Source organism: Apis cerana, linkage group LG6 (genome assembly GCF_029169275.1).
Source record: "Apis cerana isolate GH-2021 linkage group LG6, AcerK_1.0, whole genome shotgun sequence".
Classification (NCBI taxonomy): Eukaryota; Metazoa; Arthropoda; class Insecta; order Hymenoptera; family Apidae; genus Apis; species Apis cerana.
The window spans coordinates 4,829,426-4,853,935 of NC_083857.1; the positions used below are offsets into that span (position 1 = coordinate 4,829,426).

A 24,510-nucleotide genomic window follows, 5' to 3' on the forward strand; every position below is an offset into this window, starting at 1 on the left:
TCTATCCACTCGAGAATAAACTTGATCATTACAAAAAGTTCATCATGAAAAAAATACGTATTTAATTGATAACTTCGAATAAATTGAATAAATAATACACGATTTTAAAAATAAAAACCCTAGTCTATCGATCTCACATTTGAAAATCATTTATCAACGAATAGTACTTACCCTCCTTATCCTTCTATTGTCCCATAAGATTTCTTTTGAATTACGCAGAGTAGTTGACAAATTTCAAACTCGATTTCCACAAAAGCGATGATGTCAACGAAACTTCGTTGCTTTAGATATTCGTTTTATCTCGAGTTGTAGAATCTTGTCGCATCCACAAAATTTTGGCCCGCCCTATACAAAATAATGTTCCATTTCTCGTGAGTCGAGGTGTGGATCGAGACGCCGACAGAAGCCGGTGAAAAAGTCGAGGGAGGAAGAGACGAGAAGGAAACCTATAGAATGGAGGAAGTTACAGAAAAAGGTAGTCGTGTAATCTTCCTTCGTTGCCTCTGTGGACGTACTTGTTGTACGTTGTGTATAGTATATACACGAGGATGCTCTCCAAAGAAAAGAATGATATTCCCTTCACAATATGTACTTTTACGCGCACAGAGGGCGTGCCTTACGTTGTGGAAGTTTACCAAATTTCCTTCCTTCAATAGTATTACGTTCCCCTTTCTTGTTTAGTGTTTTTTCTTCCTCTTTTTTTTTTTTTTTGAATTACGTATGTACATATACTTAATGGCTTGAAACATGCAAGCAAGAGCACTTGAATACATCGAGTTTTTTTGATCAAGAAAATAAGATTTTGATGGATTGTTTTCCCTTTTTATTTATGGATTATTGTTGATGTATTATTGTAATATGTTGAAATCATAATTATTGAAGATTTTCCAAATATTTTAATATTTTGGTAGAGTTGATATAAAGTTATCTAAAACAAAAAAATTATTATTAGAAAAAAAAATAATATCTATAAAATTCGTTCAAATTTCAGCGGTATTATAGTGAAAATTCGTTTGAACAATTAATAAACACATTTCAAATATGCTCTGATGCATATATCGTTGCAAAAGCAACAAAGCATAATATGAACCCCTAATCTAGTTTCAGTAATTTCTCTCTCAATTATTTGACAATTGAAACGTACAGCTTTGTATAGCATTTCAAATTAAATTATAAAGTTGCGTGATATTTATTAATTATGAACCTGCGCATTGAAAACTATAAATTTCGTATTAAATAGATATATATATATATATATATATATATATATATATATATATATATATATATATATAGAGAGCACCTTATCAAAAATTGGGAATTTTTCCTAATAATATGTAAAATTTTTGGTTAACCAAATTAATTTTACACACACGTACATATTCTATTTTTATATTCTATTTTAATTATTCTATTTTAACATATTTAAACATTATAATCTTTAGATTAATAATAAATTTTTATTTTTGATATTATCTAATTTAATAATTTTCTAATAAAATTCTAAATTTGGAATATAATTCGATAATAAATATAACAAATGACGAAAATTTAATTCGATTTGAAAATCTTTAAATAGAAAAGTAACAAATTTTATATTTTAATTAAAATAACTATTATCTGAATACCTGGATTGGAAAATATTAAATATAATATTGAAGAATTATTTAATTAATTCGAATTTCACAATAACTCTATATATTTATTATATAAACTTGTTTAGTGATTGAATGACATTGTAGACAGTGATTGATAAGAGAGAAGGAGATTTAATTCGAAGGGTATGGATCGATTGAACGAAGATTGACTGATTGTCAAGATGGAGTGCTGATTAAATAGTGATCATTGAGTATCTCTTCGTAGGTTTATTACATGGGTGAACCGATATTACCTTGTTTCCAGGCATATTGCTCTAATTAATTTAATTGTTCTAATTTCAGATTACGTTGTTTGAAAGTGTCAATTAGACACACCCTTTGTAACAGTAAACAGAAATGGTCAATTAACTAGATCACTACCTTCAAATCTTTTCAACTTCGAATTTTCGTTTATCATTAAAAAAAATAATTACACGTAATGAATATCTTTTCTTCTTTTAATTGAAAAAAATCTATTTCGTGATAGTGTGATAACATAATGCTATTTAAAGAAAATAAAAAAAAAGAGGAAAAATAAAATTCAATTTTTTCTTATAGTATTCTATTTGAAAATTACTTTACTTAATTGAATGATCAATTCAATATATACGTATGTGTTAAATATTCTTTCTATAATCAATTCCTCGATCCTTTCAAAAATCTGCTCGCAAAAATTTAAACCCTAGTAGGATGCGTTATAAAACGATATCCAACGAATCAATGATGAATAGGAATCGCGTCCAGATTTGTTTCGTCTAGACTGAAAATAACTTACAAGTAGTTCCGATGGCGACCGATCGTTTGACCCCGATCTGAATCAAACTGGATTCTGTTTTCGAGGAGGAGCATCGTCCGTGCGCATCTATCTTCGGTTCGATGCCTCTTTATTATTACAGAAATAACGCGGATGCCAATTTACCGATGCCCATTGTGATCAGACAGTGTTCGTCCATCCATCTTCACGCTTCACTCGTTAATTGAATAACACTGAATATTGCGGAAATCGAAGACACGAGTCTCGCACCATTTTGTCTCCTCAAATATGAATAATGTCGATTCATGCCTGACCTATAATAATTTATTTAGAAAGTCGTGTGTACTTTTATATAACACGATTCTCGTTTGATTATACGATTAGGCTTCATATTATATTTATGTTAATAATATTAATGCGACGTTGATGCCTTCACAATTGAACTTTGTTTGTTTTTAAAAAATTTTTTAAATTGCGAATATTTTTGATATTGGTATATTTGATAACTTATAACTCATTTTGTGCTTAATATTGCTTTTGATGATTATTATTACATAATTGTTCTCAACATCTTGATTGATCTCAGGTTGACTTGACATTGAGTTATATTTGAAATATAGGTTTTACTTTTTCGATGTCGAGAAAAATTTCTTAAAAACAGATTAGTTTTTTTTCTGTTAAATAAAACGTGAAATAATATTCACGGCAATTCTTTCTGTTAAATATCAAAGAATTTTCGTCGAATATTTTCCATATTATAATTCTTCAAGAGAAATTGTAAGTAAAATATTTTCACGGATGGTAGTACACGTTAGTCGCTTACGTCTTCTGACGTAAGATAAAATCGTGAAACTAGTTCTGAACTGTTTGCGATTCGAGAGGAAAGTATTACGAACAGTGAACTCATAAAGCCCGCAGCCGTGCAAGAAATGGTCGAAGGAAATGATCCTGTTGGTCCGCTTAACTTGGATCGAGTTATCCCCCTGACGTTTGTGATCGCTTTTAAGATTCTTAACGTGATTTTAAAACAAGATTTTCCAATTATTTTCGATCCATGTTTACGAATTTACACTCGAGAAAATCGAGTATTCGAATAAATTATAAAATTTGAATTATTATAACAATATTTATAAATCGCATTTATTTATATCCACTTTTTATAAATTTTAATTAGAATAGTGCTGTATACATATATATTTGTTTATCAATTATATATTGAATATATATAATTGTAAAAAATTGTAAAAATTCATTAGATAGAAAATCTATTTATACTTTTCTTAAAAAATTATTTTCGTTATTTAAATTTAATTAATATTATATACAATTACTAAAATCTTAATTATATTCAATTCACTCAATCATTCATTCATTGTACAAAAAAGAAGGGAAAAATTTCCTTGAAGAAATCAATTATTTTTATTTAATAATGCAGTCACGATCTTTTCAAATTTTCATGATACAAACACTGTTCTATCGAATTCTAACATGTTCGATTTTTCACACGAAATCGTCTCGTTTGATCGTTTTCACGCTCCGTTACATCCGTTTCCGTTCGTATGGTGGCCGTGTCATCGAAGACAAACGAGGTGAGTTCCGCGGTTTTTGGAACGTGAAAGAAAAACGTAACGTTATTTAGCGGGAAACCAATGCGAAAGAGCTTCCGTTGACTGGTTGTGCACAAGTTTCGAACTCCGATCGGCCAACAAAACGAACACATTGACGACCAACGACTAAATTTGGAAGAGGATTCTACGTGCCTTGCATCGTTCGCATCGCGATCGACCGTGTTACTGGGATTTCGTTCGTTACTATTCTTCTGCAGCCAGATACCTTTCATGCTGTTTCTTTTTTGAGAAGCTCTTATGCTTCGAACTATGCTTTGAACTTATAACAGATCATTGCACACGCGGGTGTTGTCCTTGTCACTTGTCTTAGAACAATGTGAAATCTTTTTGTGATCCATTGTAAAAGGGATACATTGTAGAGACTAAAGTGGGAGAAAAAATTAGGAACACTCGCAATTTTCAAGATTTAAGATTTAAAAGTTTGAATGAAATTTAATTGGAAATTTCATTAAATTGTATCCTTCATAAATCAAAATTTATTTGATGTAAAAGAGAAATTTATAATATATATAATGTATAATTTCAAGTATAATGTCAAGTCGGTTCATCAATTGGTATATTATTGTCTTTATATCTATAAATATTATCTAGAAAAAAAGAATATATCGTATTAAATATTTTTTCAATCAAATAATAGTCTACTATAATTTAATTTTATCGTGCTTCTTTTTCGAAATTTATTATTCGAAACATTTTTACAATAAAAAAAGATTAGTAAACATTTGTGCTTTTTGCAAACATTAAACGAAAACTATTACTTTTAAATATTTATTAAATATTAAAAATGAGATATACAAAATGTCGAAATTTAACAATTTAAAAATACTTTAAATATCTAAATTTCAAGGAATTTTCTATTTTAATCCCAATATTTCAATATTAATATCTCAAAAGTGCAACCAATCCTTAAAAAAAACAAATATATTTAAATATCAAACTTTTCAACAAAAATTTTTTCCGTCATAATTTTAATATTTCAATCCTCAAGCTTCAAAAGTAATGGCACGTTTCTTGATCGGATAAAGAAAGGAAAAAAAGAGGGGAGAATAAAAAAAGCCGACACACGATCCGAAGTTGATTTTCAATGAAAACGCTTCCTTTCCCTGGATACGAGGGCAAAGAAATAGGAAGAATATACCCGGTTCGTATGTAGAAATTGGATGGAATCGTAGAAACGTGGCGTAACTAACTTCCTTTTATCGGTTCCCGAGAGAATTACCTTCTACTTACCTTTTACTCGCTTTCGTCTTGCAAAAATCTTTTCAAAAAAAAAAAGAAAAAAGATGTTGGTCGAACTATAAAACAATCCCTCGAACATCTTACTTTTGATTATCTTTCTTACTAGTTATTTTCATTTTTGAAAAAAGGACTTCGCTCCTCGCTCTCTTTTAGGAACGAATACTTCGTTCAACATTCAAATTTTTAATCGTTCAATTTTAATTATGTTGCTTTAAGTCTCGTTAATTTATTTTCAATATGAAGAATGTAGAACACAGGATATTAATGTATATATATATTGTGAAGAATCGATTCTAAAAAGCAAAATGTAAAGTCTAAAAATATCTGTTGAAGATTATTTGTTGAATTATGAACAATTGAAATTTTTGAGTAAAAAAGGTGTCGTTTCATTTAACGCAAATAAACCTTCACATTCTTTTTACCAATTTTTTCTTCCGACTTCTAAAATAGACGTTTCAAAACTATGACTATTATTAATAAATTATACATCGATCGTGTTTCATGTGTAATTGCAAAACATATTTTAACTACAGACATACATATTTTAAATGTAGATATACAATAATTATTTTGAAAATAATGCGTTTATTATCAGTATAACGACAAAGTAATAAAATACTTACATGTAAAGTAAAATGATACTTAAAAGAAAATCTTAAAAATATAAGTATGTAAGTTTCAAATCGTCTAACACTATAGAATATTATAACTTTTATTATATTTTATTATCTACAAATAATAAAAATAAATTCAAAAATTAAATAACATCTTGCAAATAATATCGACTTTACCTTATCTCTCTCTTCATTCCACAAAACTGATATTCGCATAATTATTTCCAATCTAATCATACACAAGCCTTCGTCGAAGTTTCCACATAGAAGACTTTAATCGTTCCAAACACAATACAATTGAATTTGTTACTAAATTTGTTAATTTGAATATCTTCATGCAAATATGCGAGTCGAAACTTTAAATGACTCAGTTAAATCTCTTTTAAATGATTATGAAAGATTCGTTATGAGGCTTGTTATGCACCATATAAATACGTGTTCATTGATTCAACAAATTGAATTCAGCGTTTCCAAGAATGTTTATATTACACGATCCATCGATTAATGATTCGAATAAAGATACAATTAAGGAATTATGGTACGCGGTATCGAATCATTGATCTGCTATTGCAATACAAACCGATTCTATTCAGATAGTATTGATATATTAAAGTCGATGCATAATTCATACTATGAAAGCAACATAGTGAATATAGAATAGTTAGGCGAAAAGCGATATATTTTGTCCCTTCTTCTTTTACTTTCTTGCTTATTTTTGTTTCAAGTTATGCTTTCAAACATTCTTCTTGAATTCTATTCTTAAATTTCGATGATCTCTTCCTCGATAAAATCTTGGAAAAGTATATTTTATTGTGCTTATCTTTTTTTATATTATTCTTGTCAAAATTTGCAGTAATGCTTTGATAATATCTTCAAATTCATTTTGAATATCTTTTTAAATTTTGGTATTAATAATTTTTTTCTTTATCAATTTTCAATAACAAGTTAACAATGATAATAACTATTAATATTCAAATTATCTTTGTTGAAATATTTTCATGAATGAAAACTTTCAAATTCATTCTTTCAAATTTGTTTTAATTAAAATTAAAATACATTTCGTATATATTTATAAAGTAGCATAGAAATTAATAATACAATTTTTAAAAATAAATCATATAAAGTTTTCTACATTTATTTCATTTTCAAAGAAAAAATACACCATTTTTCCATCTGTGAGATCAACAATTATTATTCCTTTTGAGATGCATGTTTTATTCATCGTGATAATCTATCTCCATCTCATTTATTTGCAGACCTTCATTTCCTGCAACTTGAAGTTTTCTTAAAAAATTTTCTCAAAATTTTACATTCTCGAAAGTTTGACAGTATGTTCATTATTCTTTTCGCAACATTATAAATAAACTTTATTCGCGGTAGTATTTTTTTTTTTCATTTTCTTCTTTAAATATGAACAGAAAATGTGCGGATTACTTCGATGCAAAATAGTCGTCAGTACTTTTTCAATATGCGAGACCGCAAGAAATTGTATATTGTCGCAATTTACTCCGAAAATGTTGATTTCAGTTTATTTTTTTTTTTTTTTTTTGCATAACGATTTCACAAGTGTGCATTTTATAAAATTTGCAAATTCTCTCGCGCGAAACTCGCAATTACGATAACGATTATATAAGTTAAAAAAAAATACACACTTTATCGAAATAAATTTCATAAATATATATAAGATGAGTCAATAGAAGTATTTATCTATACTAATAATAATTTCATTTTCTATCGATTAAAAACGTTTTGTAAATAATAATATTATGTAGCATTTTAAAACATTACATTGGATTGATGTAATCTAATTCCTTTATATCTTATCTTTTTTTTTGTGATATCAAAATAATCTTTCTTTTTTCAAAATCAATGTATTTTCTTTTTTTTAACTCATTGTTATCGATAGATGATTAAAAAGAAATCGATAACACTATGATCTTGAATTGATCTTGATCTTTAAAATCGCATAAAATGTTGAATACAATTCATTTGTTTTTTAATACGATTAATAAGAAACGATATTTTAGATGTTAGATATTATCTTATTAATTCATTCAATATATATTATATCATATTTTCATTAATTATAAACAAATATAAAATTCAAATTAATCCATTGAAAATAATTGATTTGAAAATTCAACGACCATCTGTATTATATGATCCAAATAAGAGATTCGTTTTCTAAATATCAATTTGTATTAAATAATCTTATTCTTTTGTAACTCGTAAAAAGTAAAAATCGTATAAACTGGTTAATCCGTGTCGATGATTTCGTATTCTGTGCCCTCAGGCTCTTGTTAATGTAAAATCGAAATGGTAACAACGTGTTATTGTGTCCATAAGAAAAAAGGAATAATTGTATCATACATGTGACGTGTTATTCTTATAAAATTTCATATTTATTAGTGGTTATAATTGTATTGATTGATAACGTATAAATTAACACGTAAGTTATACACGATATTAATAAATAGACGACTTATTATTTTAATTTTTTACTTATACTTTTATTATTATTTTCAAATTATTTTCAACTATTGTATTTTCAAATCGTAACTTGTGTTTATTGCTATAATAATTATATAAGATAGAAATTTTAGAGGTATAACTTAGATATCATTTAAAACGAGTTTACAGTGGAATTTTATATAAATGAAATTTTATATAATGTCTCATTATCCAACTCTAATTAAGCTTTTGTTATCCGAACTTTGTCATTCCACTTTATATCAATTTATAACGTTTTCATAAGATAGATCTCATCCTTATAATATTATCATTTAATTAACATAAATTAATATTTAATTAATGACCAATATCATCTCGTAATTCCTTCATGAGAAAGAAAACGAAATTATTCGAGTTTTTAAATTTGCCACGAAGTATTCGCAAATTTTCTTTCGTTTATTTGTTACGTTATTGTTTAATTACACATGGCTATAATTATCGTATTCTCTGAAGACCACGAACAGTTTCTGGAACCCACGGAAGAGTTTTACGGGATATTAATTAGCGTCGACGTAATTAAATTTATTGATTAATTTCGTCATCCGTTCTTGTCAAGAGAGGAAGCGAGTAAATCGAGCCACGGATAAATATACCTTGAGAATATAATCATTGAGTTGTTAATCGTCTGTTCGTGGATAAATTTTCCAGCTCCACTCGTTACGAATGAGGCTAATTTTTCTTTTATTATGAAAACCATGCTGCGTGAAGATAAGATAATATTTTGTCACGATTATGATAAAACTAGTATAGTTGAAATTTATTGATAGAGTAGGATGTCAAAGAAATTAAATATATATATATATTTATATAAATAAGTATAAGTAGTTCTTGTTCTGTATACATTTAATATAAATTTATTCTTTATAATTAACGTATAAATTATATTCTAAATTATTTTTCATATATTTAATGATAATTAATGTAATTTTAGAACGATATTTAGATGTTAAAGTTGATTACTTGTGATTGAGATAGAGTTTGGTGTCTTTTTTTTTTCTTGAAAAGAAAATTATTTCATATACACTCAACCTCAATGTCATCGAAAAATCTTTGAAGATCGATGAAAATCGAAGAAAGCGAATATATTCCCATACCTTAATACCTTAGAGAAGTACGAAACGAGTTTAAGAATTGATGAAACTTTCGGGGGAATGGAACATCAGGTTCAACTTGAGAATTTCATGGTTGGTCGGTTGGCCGAATTCCAAGGACGGAATGGTAACGATCGTAATTCCTTCTCTCGCGTTTCCCTCTTTGTTCGTTCATCGAGCATTCTGTCTCACCAGGTGCGAATCCGGGGACATAAATTTCTGCGTGAAACCGGCCGAGATACGAGGGCGTGGTGACGTTGAGCGTGGACAGATTGCCGTGGAAATCGGATCGGAGGAAGATACAGGGAGATCGATAACCGATCGTTTTACGGTGATAGCCGTTATTCTTTGTCATCGAGAAACTCGGTTTTCTTTTTGGATAATCTTCATTCCATTGTAAAATGATGCGCAACAGGTGTTTAATAATATATCACACAACCGCGATATTATGTATTATTCGAAATCCATTTATAGGATAATGCGTGGATCATATCTTGTTCCAGGTTCGTTCAAAATCTGAAATTCCTCTCTGAGGATCAATGACAAATAAATTTGTCGTTCAAAATTTGATATACAAGCGAGTGATAAATTCATTTAAAATCGTAAAAAAATGGATTGGTTGAACAATGGCGTGGATGAAGAAAATATATTTGAATTATTTGAAATTAATTTCCTCGAAAGATCAATTCATCATTATCATTATAAGTTCATCTGTTAACAAGAGATTAAATTTTGTACAAATAATAAATTGTACGATATTACTCGTCTCCTTTTTCTTGAAACTTCTCAATTTTTTCTCTCATTTTCTTTCATTTGTTACTTTATAATTATTATTGATAATGCGATATTAAACCAATGTAGCTTGGTTATAAGTCTAATTTAAATATTAAATCGAACTATTCTTGATATTAATTTATTGATATTAATGATATTGATTTTAGGAAAGTTCATGATGCGGATCAACTGTCATAAAACAAAAAATCCTCATAAAGTTTGGTGAATGATATTATAATTCTATAGTTAAATTTTATGCTTTGCAGTAATTTTGTGTAAAAATTTGTGATTTCTCCTACAAAAAAAAATATTATATATTATTATCATGTGATGATTCAAATCTTTTTAGCCTAGGGAAAATTAGAATATTCACCCGATTTGTTTAGATTATTTTAAAATTTAAAAGAATTTAAAAATTATTCTGATTTAACATTCTGCCGAATATCAAGCGTAGATTAGAATTTTTTATTTTGCAATTTCAACTTTGATTATGGGAATAATGAAAAAGTATATTGGTGTTAAACCTGTATCAACAGAATAGAAATTATGATTGAGTATAGAAATTCAAATAATTGTAATCGTAATCATGATTTTATACGTAATTCAATTACAATATTTGATGGTGCGTTGAACACATACAATATAATTCAATATATAAATATATGATATAAACGTATAAATATAAATATTTTATTTAGGATACATATTCAACTTATGAATCTGATATTAAAATCTGATATGAATTTTATTAATTAATAATTAATTAAAATTAGTTTTATAATATTCTAATTTTTTTTTACATTAAATTTTTTAAGCAATAAATTTTCTCTTTATCGTTGGAAAAAAGATATGAACACTACGAATAGGAAAGTCATGATTGAATAATTGACTATAGTAGCGCCGGATGTTATAATTACAGATGAATCTCCAGGAATATTGATAGCCATCGGATTTACGAGTTCACTGAAAAATAATAAAATTATTATATTATCGTATAAAATAGTAAATAAATAGATTTGAATAAGTTTGGGATTAAAAAATTAAGAATTTAAATCGACCTATTTGAATTATTTTTGAAAATATTTTAGAATCAAATATCAAAAATGAAATTAAATTTATTGTCCAGTTACTAATAAAATTAATAAAATATTAATAGAATTAATAACAATATTAAATCGTATTGATTTAAATATAATAAAATATCCATAAATTAAAAAATCTATTTCAGTCATTATTGTATAGAAAATTTTCTCCTATTATTGTTCTTATAAATACGTATTGATATGATCTCAATTCGATTTAAAATATATCTTCTAATCGAAATTCATCTAATATTGCTTACTTTGCTGTCAACTTGGAGTTTATGCTACTTGTGTAAATTTTATTATTTCCTTTATCCACCAACTTTGATATATTCACAACAGTATTATTTTTAGAGAAGTTGATCAAAAGAGATACCGCTTCTTTTTCGTTTTGTCGCACAATAGCCAGAACATTTTTGTTTAAAATTTCTGTAACAAGCTTTCCTTCTTTCAATACATCTCTCTTTCTTAAAGCGGTCAAGTTGGTATAAAGATGATAATGAGAAATATTATCTTTTTTCTCTTGCTCCAAATTTAGTCCATTTTTGTACGATGAATGAACAGGCAGCCATTCCTTTTCAAGTGTACTTTCATTGACTTTACTAAAGCCTATAAACATCGAGTTTATCATGTAAATATCAATGTTTTCATAAAAATTTACAAACGAGATAAGATTCTCAAATATTAGAGATTATAATTTTATTTCTGTGTATTCTATATAGATGTAAAATGAAGAATAAATATATGAATGTAACAATTAAATTGATAGAATAATAATCAATTGGAAGTGTTTTATTAGTGGAAATGATTTTTTTTCAAACTTGATGCAAGAATCAAATAACTTCAAAATTTATTTATCGTTATATAGCTACAAAAAATTGAAAATGTTGCTAGTAAAATGTATTTATTTTTTTATTAAATATTAATATTAATAGAAAAAAATATTTTATAATATTATTTTTCAATTTTTTTAAACTTCGTTTTTATTTTTTTCTATTAAAATTAATAAAAATTTTTAGAAAAATTCAGAAACTGATTCTTTATACCTGCATTAATGGAATTATCCCATTGGAATGGTGTACGACAGCCATCACGAACATCATATTTGTATATCGTAGTGTTATCCTCCATACCGATTTCTTCTCCATAATATGTGACCGCGACTCCAGGCAAAATCATCTCCAACATTATCATGTGATCCGCCCTACCAGGATAACGTGTACTGACACGAACTCGATCGTGGTTTCCCATCTGTTGTAATTATTATAATTTTTTTTTTTTTATATTTTGGATGAATCAAAAATGATTTTACATTAAATAACGACGAATAGATATAAATTTATCTAATTTTCATTAGTAATTTTCATTGTTTCAGTATTATCGTCAACTAAGTTGATCGAATAAAAAATGAGCCATAGTCAGGATTAAATGTGTTTGTTTTTTTATCGTATTAAATTTAATTAATTATGAAAAAATTAATTACGTACCACCCAATTTGGAACATCATTTTGGGGCGTTCCTTGTACCCAATTGTCTATAATTGTTTTAAATTGTTCTGGTGTAGAAGATGAATTTGCATCTGTTATAAATTTAAAATTGAAGGGAACGTTTGCACCATATTTGTAATATCTGAGAGTGTTGTTTAAAGAGGTATACGCCTCTGTCAAAAGTACCTGTAAAACAAAATTTTGTTAAATCATGGTAACAATAAAATTAAATAATAATGCGTACCTAATGCGTACCTAAATTTAAATCTAGGATTAAAAATTAAGAAAATATTCTAAATATTATCAATATGTATATAATAGTATAATTGGAAACTTTCTATACTTTTTACATCCTATTCATAAGACTAATCATCATGTAATGCCGATAAAACAACTGAGTAAAGAATTTTTCTTTTTTAATGTAATATTTTTTTTAAATAATATAATACCAATATATGATCAAATTAAATAAAATTAATAAAATTAATAAATAAATTAATATTATTATTAAACAATATATGGAAAAAAGATAAATTTTTAATTTTCTTAAATTTAAAATTTAAAACAACATTGAGCCTATTTATTTATTATTGATATTATTAATCGATTATTAATCGATATTTAAATAAAAGTTTGATATATCTCATCAGTTTCGAAAAAAATGAGAAAATTTAAAAATAGAATATATCTTCACGATAAGTTGCTCGCAAATATATTTTTTTTTCTCTTACTATTTCATCCCGGTTGTTGTTTTTCGCATACTCGTCCACGAAATTTCGCCATTCTCGTACCAAGTCGTAAGTCTCGGGTTGATCTTTCGTATAAATGTGATTTAAAGAAGCGTGGAGACTTAAGTTAAGATTTTGACCGATAGGTGGTTCATTTAATGATATGTTTTCGACTTCGTATATATGTGGTATAGCATCTATGCGGAATCCATCAATTCCATTATTCAACCAAAATTCCATTACACTCTGAAAAAAGAATGAATAGATCATGCAGATTTTCTGTTGGAGATGATTCGAATAAAATAAAAGAGTAAGAAAAAATTCTTTGCGAATCGACGAGTAAAATCTTGTAACAAAATTTCTTAGATTAATCTAATTTATAATATTTTAATAATGTATATTCGATACGATTATAAGATATTTTCTTTGTTTTTCTTTCTTTCATGGGATTGATCAAACGTTATAAACAAATCAAATGATACGAAACTTTATATTAATTTTTGAATTAATTTTAATATCGAGAAAATTGATCAAAATTATACCTTCATCTCTTTTCTCACTTCCGGGTTTCTGTAGTTCAAGTCTGGTTGTTTTTTATAAAATTGATGGAAATAAAATTGTTGCCTAATTTCGTTGAATGTCCATCCTGTACCATTGAATACACTAAGCCAATTATTAGGATACCTTTTTTCAATTGGATCTGTTCCATTTTTCGGATCAACCCATACGTAATAATCTTTATATTTTCCAGTCTTATTCACACTCAGTTGGAACCAATTATGCTCATCAGAAGTATGATTAGGAACGAGATCTAGAATAACCTGAAAGATAGAAAGAAAATTATCAATATTTTTGTTATTTATTTGGATACAGATTTTCAAATTGTTGAAATAATTCAATAATTGAACATTCAAATAATTGAATGATTAGCTATAATGTTTTCAATTCGGATTGTGAAAGCAAACTTTCACACTTTACTATCTCAAATAAAAATCTATGAATTTTTTTTAAATATACTGATTGATTTTTCAGCACAATGAATGAATAATCATGAAATGAATAATAATGAAAATTAATGAATATTAATGAAAATATCTTGATATCCATTTTTTAAAAGAAATAGTTACATTTCCATAAAATATTTATTAAATGTAAAATTTGATACAATTGTTTTCAAACTTAGGAAAATAATTTTCCAAGAAATTTTATGATTTAAATTATTATTTAATTGAAATCATTCGATAGTGTTATCAATGCAAGTGATACTCCAAAATCTTCAACGTGATTTTCTTTCTAATGTTATTAACGTGTATTATTATATTTTTTATATAATATTTTTCTCATCGATTGGAAAAGTACTTATTGACAATTCACTTGTTATCGACAATTCAGATATCACATATAGAATAAAAAATTATAATCTTTAATAAAATCTCTTATGAAAGAAAATTCTACTTATATATCGTTGTATGATTTTTTTAACGTGATGCAATCATATCATAGAATTAAGATTAGAAAAAAAAATACGCATTAATATCACAAAAAACGTACTACATTACGTGATTTTTCGTGTAATTTGTGGAGTATGAGCCGATATATTTTCATTCTTTTAAATCTGTTGGAATCAAATTACAATTACGTCATACTATTCACGTCATAGTGTGTATCGTCACATATAAAACATTCCATAATTTTATTTTCATATGATTACAAAAATGAAAGAATTATTTATCGAAATGCATATTTAAAATTTATTCGATATGTGTATATAATATTATTATTGTATACACTTTTAAGATTTTCTTATAATGTTTTCAATAAATAACTGAATTTTCTCAAGTATTTCTTTTTTTTTTGGTGTCGTCATTTTTTTATTCATTGTAATTATTAATTCATTGTAATTGAATACAATAGATATATGTATAAAAATGCATAATTCTAAATATGATTCAATATATTTTAAATTTTAAGTTCCAATTTTAAATTTTAATATATCATTTGTATCTATTTATTTTGTCATATATTTTCCCATCATAAATATTCTTATTCTTGACATCCATTGATATCCTTGACTTAAATTTATCGATTTTATATTAAATCAAAATCTTCCCAATTAGAAATTGCTGAAGATTTTATATCTGCTATGGCATAATATAATGGAATATGATTTTGTACGACAAGATATTAATATGCTTGCCTGTTACCTTTAAATTCCGTTTCTTCGCTTCTGCAGTGAGATCTTGAAGATCTTCTGTAGTGCCAAATATTGGATCTATATCTTTAAAGTCAGATATGTCGTATCCAAAATCTACCATAGGACTTCGATAAATTGGTGATAACCATATCGCTGTTATTCCAGATTCCGTGAAGTGTGAAAGCTTATCCTTAATACCTGCCAAGAAACGAGTTAAAATAATAAGTTAAAATCAATTTTTGAATCTAATAATTTGATGATAGTAAAAAGAATCGAATCAGATGGTTTCACATTGGTTTGCAAATACTAATCACACTTTTGTGGATCAATCGATAATCATGAAAATAAATGAACGGAAAATAGATACATTCCTTTTCTATTTCTATCATTTTGTCCATTTTTTAAAATAAGAAATTAATATTAACTCGATGTAATAGATTTTAATTAGATTTTAAATCTAATATGCGAAATTATTGAAAATCATAAGGTAATAGATATCGATATATATTAATTTATCAATTCTTCTATTTTTCATGTCAATTTTTATTTTTCCTTTATATTTTCTATTACAGATATAATAGATTATAGATTGTTATAGATAATACGCTGGAAATATTATTGTAAATTTTTAATAACACATATGAATTATGAAATCGTTCAATTTTTCACTATTATATCTAATCGTTAGATAGCGATAATTGTTGCGTATTTTTTTGAAATATTAAAATAGATGAGATATCTATAAACATTGTTTTATTAGTATTTATTAGTTTTAGGTATTTTGTTTATTTTATTACAAGAAATTATTATTTAAATATTTTTAATTAGGTAACAAATTATTCTCTATCAAATGTTATATATTATACTTACTATTATTATTATATTTAATCACGATATTATTAATAATTCTTTCTAATTATATTTGATTTAAAAATAATATATGATGTTCTATTGTTTTTGTTTCAGGTAAGTGACGAGTACAAAGAATAAATGATTATAATCATCACAGTGAGTAAGGATTCGAAACAACTTTAAGATTCATTAAGAAAAATAAAATATTATTAATTTCGAAAAATATAAAAGCAACTAAAACAGATTGAAAAGAAATCAGATTGAAACAAATAAATGTTGATTGAATAAATTGAATTAATAAATATTTCTTTTTTATTGTGACTGATATTAAATCAATATTGATATTTGATAAAATTTCTATCGTGAATAACTTGGCATAATTAATAATTGATTAAATATATAAATACTAAAAATATATATTAAATTTTTTTTTAATTTTTTCAAATTCACAATAACAAAACTATATATTTTTCTTCAACAGAGAAAAGAAAGAATTACAAGATAAAAAACGATTAATCAAATTTGTTCCTTTTTACGGGTAATTATCGATCAACTTTTACGCTAATATACCGTTACAAAAGATTTTTTATAACTCCATTCAATTACCATCAAACATTCAAAGCTTACGTAGGTTGCATCACATGTACGTATCAAAGGAAGGACGTGGGATTCCAGAAGTGCAATTAAATATTAATTATCTTTATCTACCATTATTTTATAAGGAATGTTCATGGAATGAAAAAATAAGACGAAATATAACAAATATTATTTCTAAATATAAAAATCTTTAATTTTTTTTAAATCTTTGCATTTGTTGATAAAAAATATATTCCACAGGGTCTTTAGATTCAATATTTTACTAATTCATTTTTACTTATTTTATTGTTAATTGTTAACGTATTGTCATTTTTATTATCGACTAATTGCAACTATTATGATCAATGTTAATAAGCAAAGAATTAAAAATTTGGATTAGTTCCAAGCTTGAGATTCAGTAGAATGCTCAACCATTTTGCGCATCTCTTTAAATATCTTTAATCCATTCATGATACTATTATTAGTTAACAAACTATAATTGATTTCAATTGCACAAGTTGTTTTTAAACCATTCATTCATTTACATTAACATTAATATTTGAATATCATTTTAATCTCTATATTTGTTAAGAAAATATATATCTTTATATAAGGAAAGATCGTTTAAATATTATTTCATAAATATTATTTGAATTGTAAATTGAATTGTTCCAATATTTTCGAAACATTATTTAAATTGTTTAAAATTAATATTTTAAAATATCATATAAATATATGTGAAAATGGCAATTATAAATAGTAAAATATTTAAATAAACAAAAAAAGAAAAAAAAGAAATTATTAAACAAATATTTCTTTTTATCTTTTATTAATATTAATAGAATATGAAAATATATCATTTTTAATTTAATTCTATTAATATAAATAAATATTCTTGTTATAATAAAAAAATAAATCATTTAAATTTATAAACTAAAAGCAATACGTTAAATAATTTTTTCATGTATTATGATGTAAATATGAATAATACGTATTTTCCATTAATCAAGTCTTATTAACATAAATATATTATTATCATTATTAATATCTATTCATAAAAATTCATAATTTATGACTAAGATCTATTCAATTTTTCAATTCTCCCATTTTCTTTCTCACTTTTTTAAAGGAACACTAATTTAATCAATCAATATTAATCAATTGCAAAGGTAACAACTCGTGTGAACTGCATCACGATCACACTTCAATAAAGATGTATGGCGTCATATATTACGAAACTTCATTCCACGTATAACGTTTAAATATTTGAATCACCATTGATTGTAACCATGTTAACTTTTAACATCTTATCTTTCTTAATCATAAATCTTTCTAATTTCCAATCTCTTTTTTCTATCTCCCAAATCACTGCATATTTTAATTACGATTTTTCCGTCATACTTCTTAAAAAAATTTTACACACACGAGCGATACATTGTTCCAATTTTATTGTGATATTTTCGAGATTTACATTTTTAATAGTACGATGCACACTTTATCATGAAAATTACGATATAAACTCGTTGCTGAACTGAAGTTGTCGCGCCGTTCGTGTGAATTTTAGCTTAAAAGCGATCCAACGTACATACAATACGCGGAAGGTGAAAAACACAAGTGTTTTCGCGCCAATTTCCTACCTTGCAAATCCCCGATGCCATCATTATTGGAATCCATGAAACTGCGGGGATATATCTGATAGAAGACAGCATTCTTCCACCAACCCTTGTTATTTTGGCCGGCGCCAAGGCCGACCGCGAGCAGAAGTACAACCACGACGAAGCTCTTCATGATTTGAATGATACGGCGCGCGATCATGCGGTTCCTTATATTCTTTCCGTCAGATTGGACGGTAAAAAAGAGCACGGACTATTCTTATCATTGGAGCTCGGAAAAATCGCGACAGATAACGGCGTGAAACGCGATCAGGTAAATACGGAATACGTGCAATACGTAGTTCGATCTGTGCATTTCTTTCTTCTTCGTTTATTTCTATCTTTGTTCTTTTTTTTTCTTTTTAATTGTTAATAGTGGAATAATTTCTGCACTTGAGAATCGGAGTTTCTTTCGTAGAATAGAGAAAAACAGGTAAATAAAATTTGAAATAGGTAAATGGGAGAAAGTAATTTTAGTTCTTCGATTAATGTAGGATTTTACGAATAATTTCGTTTGAAATAGTAAAATAAATCGTATTTTATACATATATTTCTTAATATCAATTTTTATAAATATTAGAGCTGTCTGTATCTTGCTTCATCTAACGCAAACTTTAATTACTTATAACTTAATAAATAAAATTCAATCGACATCATTGTATATAAATTTTTATATTTATTTTGACTTTTAGAATAAGCTCTTTAAAAGTGTCTAAAATAAGAAATGATTAAACCTGAAACACAAAAGTTTATTAAAATCTTTTCCAGACGAAGTTTTCTTTTAGTAAAGAATGCGATATATAAATGAAGGATTAGCAAATAAAAGAAAAATTAGATTGAATCAAATTTCTAAAATGGAACACGTGATTCATTTTAAATAGGATTTTACTCCCTAAAAGATCTCTAATCGACAATATTAAAAGAATTAGGACAAGTTTATAATTCTTATGAAAATTAGAACATATTATTCTAATTAGAAATTAGAACTATTTTTATAATTTCGAAAATTTATTAATACAATATAATTCATTATCTAAACAATCATCTTTATTGATTATTTGCTTAATATTTTTTTAAAAATATGAATGTAGAATATACTTTTATTTTTCGAATAAATACGTACTATCTTATGATAAAACTTATTAAAAGAAATAAAAAATATTCTAACTATTTATTTATTTTAATCGCAAAGTTGAAGAAGCTTTGAGCCGTGTAGAATTCCGAGAACGTGCTTACTTGTTTAAATTTTGTAACGAGAAAACACGAGATTCGAAGAAAAATTCCAGGAAAATCTCGAGATAAATTTTGTCGTGTGGAAATTTTATAAAAGTCGTTTTTATTGGAGAGTACCGAGCAATTTATTGCTCGAGACTGGAGACACCGCGAATTGCCAGCTTTCTTTGCGCACTGGATAATTCAAAGTTGTGCCAAAGTTTTCTCTGTGCAGGCGAAGAGAGATATTTTTATTACGTTTGACGATTCTCGTGCTGGAATTAAAGAAAATATTTAAAATTCTTGTTAAACTTGAAGCACAGCAACGGATAGCGAACATTATCTATAGAAAAATTCAAACATTATCTAGAAAAATTCAAATGCTTCGTGTAAAAACTGATGAATAACGTGCCGTTTCAATTTTCTTGGTTAATCAAGGAAAAAAAATCAAAAATATACAAAGTATTTCATATCGATTGAATTGAAAAATAGTACAAAAATCTAATAATCTAAAAAATGGAACTGCTATTTAGAAATTGATTTAGAATTGATAGGATATGCAACAACAAATTATAGATGCTAAAGCAGATCATATATATTTCTTGATATAGATGAATCATCGTATTAAAAAAGTAAATGACGATATTGATATGACTGTATGGAAATATTACTAAACGATAGGAAAATATGATGAGTAAATATGTTCATAAATTTATAACGTAATTTCAATAGAGTAAGTCGACGAAAAATTCTAATACATTATGGAATTGATACTTTGATATTTTATTGCTGTTATAATTGTGTTCACGTTACGATTCTTATCAAATTAATTGCATTTCTAAAATACGAAAATGAAATATCATATATGAATGATATCAATTATATAAATAGTGAAAATAAAATACGATTTATTTTTATGAAACTCTTGGAATTTATTTGATATTCATTATTTAATGATATGTATCGATATATAAAAATGTTTAACGAAAATTATGGAATGTCTTCAACATTATGTATATTCCGCAACCTGAAATAAAAAAAAAATATCAGTGTTAAAGAAATATAATATTCTCTAATATTTTTAAACAAAAAAATCACTAAGATTTATTCTTAAAATATAAAATAAATGATTTATTTAATATTTTTCCTCATAAAATGTAAAAAATTGTATAAATAATAATTTACTAATTAAATAATGATATATTGACTATTAATCTTATCATAAGCCAAAATTTTTTTAATTGATTGAATTAATTGAATTTAGAAAATATAAAAATTCTAAAATTATGGAAAAATTAGTTTATAATGTGTCATTCGTCAATGAAAACGATATAAGTTTTTGATTAATATTTTTTAAATTTCCTATATCTCTTATCTTATCGTATCTTTCATTTTGAACAGTGAAATAAAACAAAAAGTAAAACTAAATCAAAGAATACAATTACTGAAAATACAACGAGTATAACTCAATACATCATGAATATCTTGGCAAATGAGGTCTGTTTGCTAAATATAGCAACGTTGAAAATTTATAAAAATCGAAATATGAATCATGAAAATATACGCGATTACGTTCTATACAAACCTTAACTAACACATTTCTTTTTTTCACATTTTAGGTAGGAAATAGAGGGAATCCCGAATAAAATTTAAGCGAGAATATTAAAGCAATACATACGATTTCATTTCCATGTAGCAAATTCAAACTTTGAATAGCATATATTAATATATTAATAAATATATATTTAGTCGCTTATAATTAATTTAATAAATAACAATAATATAATTAATAATGTTTTACACATACATACACATATATATGTTCCAATATTAAGTTTAATTTATACTTCATTCTAATTATACTTCTTGTTTCGAGCTTTTTAAACGATTTTCCTTTTTATTTTTTCAATTTCTTCTTCCAAAGATCGTTTGTACATATAAATATGTGGATATTAGAAACGAGAATTTATTTAAATAAATGTAAGGTACAAAGTGAAATTGTAAAAAGTGAGATAATTACAGTAATTTGGAATATTGAAAAACTTGTCACGAGTTATTCAATCATTGAAGAAATTACCACATTCGTGAGTGAATGTTACTTCTTTCACCATAAGTGATACGTAAACAGATTACGCAAGAATATCTAAAATTATTCGGATATTTTCTTATGTATTCCTGTCATAAATCAGAAAATTATAAATTATTTTCATAAATACACTGATATCATAATAACATTAATTGTAATTATCCTTAATGGACAGTTTTATGCTATTAAAATTATATATAAAATTATATATAATTACAATTTTATTCATAGTTTTCAATAGTAAAAATTTTCAATAATTCCCAAAAATTTATGCTTATTGTTTGAACTCGATTCCATTCATATTTTCTATATTTTTTCTATATACGATTTATTATTTCTTTCCATTATTCTCTATTCTTCTTTCCATTATTCTATTTTATTTAATATAAAAAATTTAGTTCATTATATCCAAATGATTTTTTTCTGTATATATATTCAATCAAAGATAATATTAAATATATTATCCATATTAAATAAAAATTCGTTCCTTCGAGCACATCCGCTTTAAAACAGTTTACCACCTTCTTCGAGGACGACGTTCGCACACCTTCGAGTATCCAATTTCGTCCCTTGTCACCCAGTCTGCATTCAGAATGAAGCTTGAACGGCGAACTTTTTAACGGCCGTGGAAAATGGTCGAAACCAGCAGCCGCCCAATCGAGGAATTTTTGCGAAAGTTGACGAGTGAAATTCTTATGGAACGAACTCCAGTATGGACGAAACTCCAGCAGCGACGATTATAATTGGCAAGCTGATTGACGTGGCAGGGAATACGATATACACATACGACCGCTTCCGTTCACGCTTTCAGGCCAGTTTTACCTTCGGGTGAAAAAAAAGTGAAAGGCCCGGTTAATCGGATCTGGTCCTCGTATCACGAGTTTCGGCCAATTTGACCCATGGCTGCCTTTTCGACCAACGAAGTTGAATGCCGGTTTTTCAGTGTGTGTTTCTTGTTTCAAACGTTGAAGGATTTCTATGAATAATTCGATCGAACCGAATTTCGAGATTTTTGCGTAGAATTGATTTTTGATTGGTTGATGATACGGTATTCAAATCTGCTATTGAAAAATTCTAGTACTTCAATATTCCATAGTTCACTCATTATATAATTTGAAGAATTTTAATATGACATATAAATTATCTAAAGTTTCTAAAATAGCATTCAAATGCTTCACTAATATTTAAATATTCTATTATTCAAATATTCTATTACTTAATAATTTTATTCTTCGAGTTTTATTGATTAAACATTTTTGTACTTTATTATTCGATATCTTATTATTACAATTAACTTTCTATTATTTCAATGAAATAATATTTCATTGTTAACTTTTTATTATATATATTCCAAGTTTTATTATGCTAATGTTTCATTTATTATTATTCGAATATTCCGTCATCCAGATATTGTATTCAAATTTATTATTGGAATGTTCCATTATTTTTTAATATTTGAAAGACTATATCTAATATTCAGTATTGTTAAAAATAATATAGGATTAAAAAATGTTGAATTTATATTACACTTTATTGTATCGTTACAATATTTCTATTTTGCTATAATATGAAATAATTGTCATAAGGAGGATATATCATCCTCTATGAAAATTACTTTATTCCATCGAATATGTCTTCCTTAATTCCATTAATTCAGATAAAAGTTGGGATGAAAGTTCCATTACAGTTAAATTGTGGCTTCGTGATGGATAATTGAGGTAAAAGTAAGTATAAAGTATGTGGATTATTTTAGTATGTGAAAAAATTCATATATATCATGCACTGATATCTGAATACTTTTGTAAATCACGTGTATAATGAAATTTATTTATTTATTATTTTATTATCTATTACTCTATATCAAATATTTAAAGAAATACATGATTCATAAATTAAATATTCGAAGAAAGAAATAAAAATTAATTTTATATCTGAAAAAAATAAAATTTTATTAGAACCATTTCATCAAAAATCCTCGTTTTAATAATACATTAAATCTATGAAAAATATTCTTTATATAAGAAGTTTTAAACACGAAGAAAATCTAATAAAGACGAGCAATAAACAAATGTATAAAGAGAAATATTAGATACAACAAGAAATTATAAATTTTTTATACTTTTCAAAATATTTAAAATTTATTAGCTAATACATATATATATATATATAATAATGTAGAGAGACATTTTAACGATATATGTTTTTTTTCGTTGCTTCAAAAAATAGCCATATTCAGGAAGATATTAAAAATTTCCAAATTTAGCATCTTGAGAAATTAGGATCAAAAATCCTAAAGCAGAAACTTTTATTTGTTCATTGTTGGAGATGGACCTGTTTGAAACAAAAATAAATTAATTCAATTATATCTACTTTTAATAAACTTTCTATAAGCA

General features: G+C 25.8%; 3 protein-coding genes and 1 long non-coding RNA gene across 23 annotated transcripts in view; 2 read left to right on the plus strand and 2 right to left on the minus strand.

Annotated features, from left to right (window-relative positions):
• Positions 1 to 24,510, plus strand: part of LOC107993618 (dual specificity calcium/calmodulin-dependent 3',5'-cyclic nucleotide phosphodiesterase 1) — a 183,319-nt gene that overhangs the window by 117,436 nt on the left and 41,373 nt on the right. The window lies entirely within an intron of this gene.
• Positions 10,917 to 20,232, minus strand: LOC107993621 (maltase 1). The gene is made up of 8 exons (XM_062076082.1): positions 18,805 to 20,232; positions 15,750 to 15,937; positions 14,088 to 14,366; positions 13,549 to 13,791; positions 12,818 to 13,003; positions 12,377 to 12,581; positions 11,591 to 11,939; positions 10,917 to 11,211 (listed from the first exon to the last, which is right to left on the minus strand). The coding sequence occupies exons 1-8, from the start codon at positions 18,980 to 18,982 to the stop codon at positions 11,079 to 11,081; spliced, it is 1,761 nt and encodes a 586-aa protein (XP_061932066.1). The 5' UTR covers positions 18,983 to 20,232; the 3' UTR covers positions 10,917 to 11,078.
• LOC133666220 (uncharacterized) lies at positions 19,122 to 24,473 on the plus strand. Its single transcript, XR_009830039.1, has 2 exons — positions 19,122 to 19,252; positions 21,651 to 24,473. It is a non-coding gene; the product is annotated as an uncharacterized LOC133666220 (long non-coding RNA).
• Positions 24,227 to 24,510, minus strand: part of LOC107993622 (alpha-glucosidase) — a 47,704-nt gene continuing 47,420 nt past the window's right edge. For all 7 annotated transcript variants that reach the window (XM_017050136.2, XM_062076084.1, XM_017050139.3 and 4 more), the window contains one exon: positions 24,227 to 24,448. In XM_017050136.2, the coding sequence (XP_016905625.1) occupies positions 24,361 to 24,448 (88 nt within the window). In that variant the 3' untranslated portion in view covers positions 24,227 to 24,360. The remainder of the gene's footprint in view (positions 24,449 to 24,510) is intronic.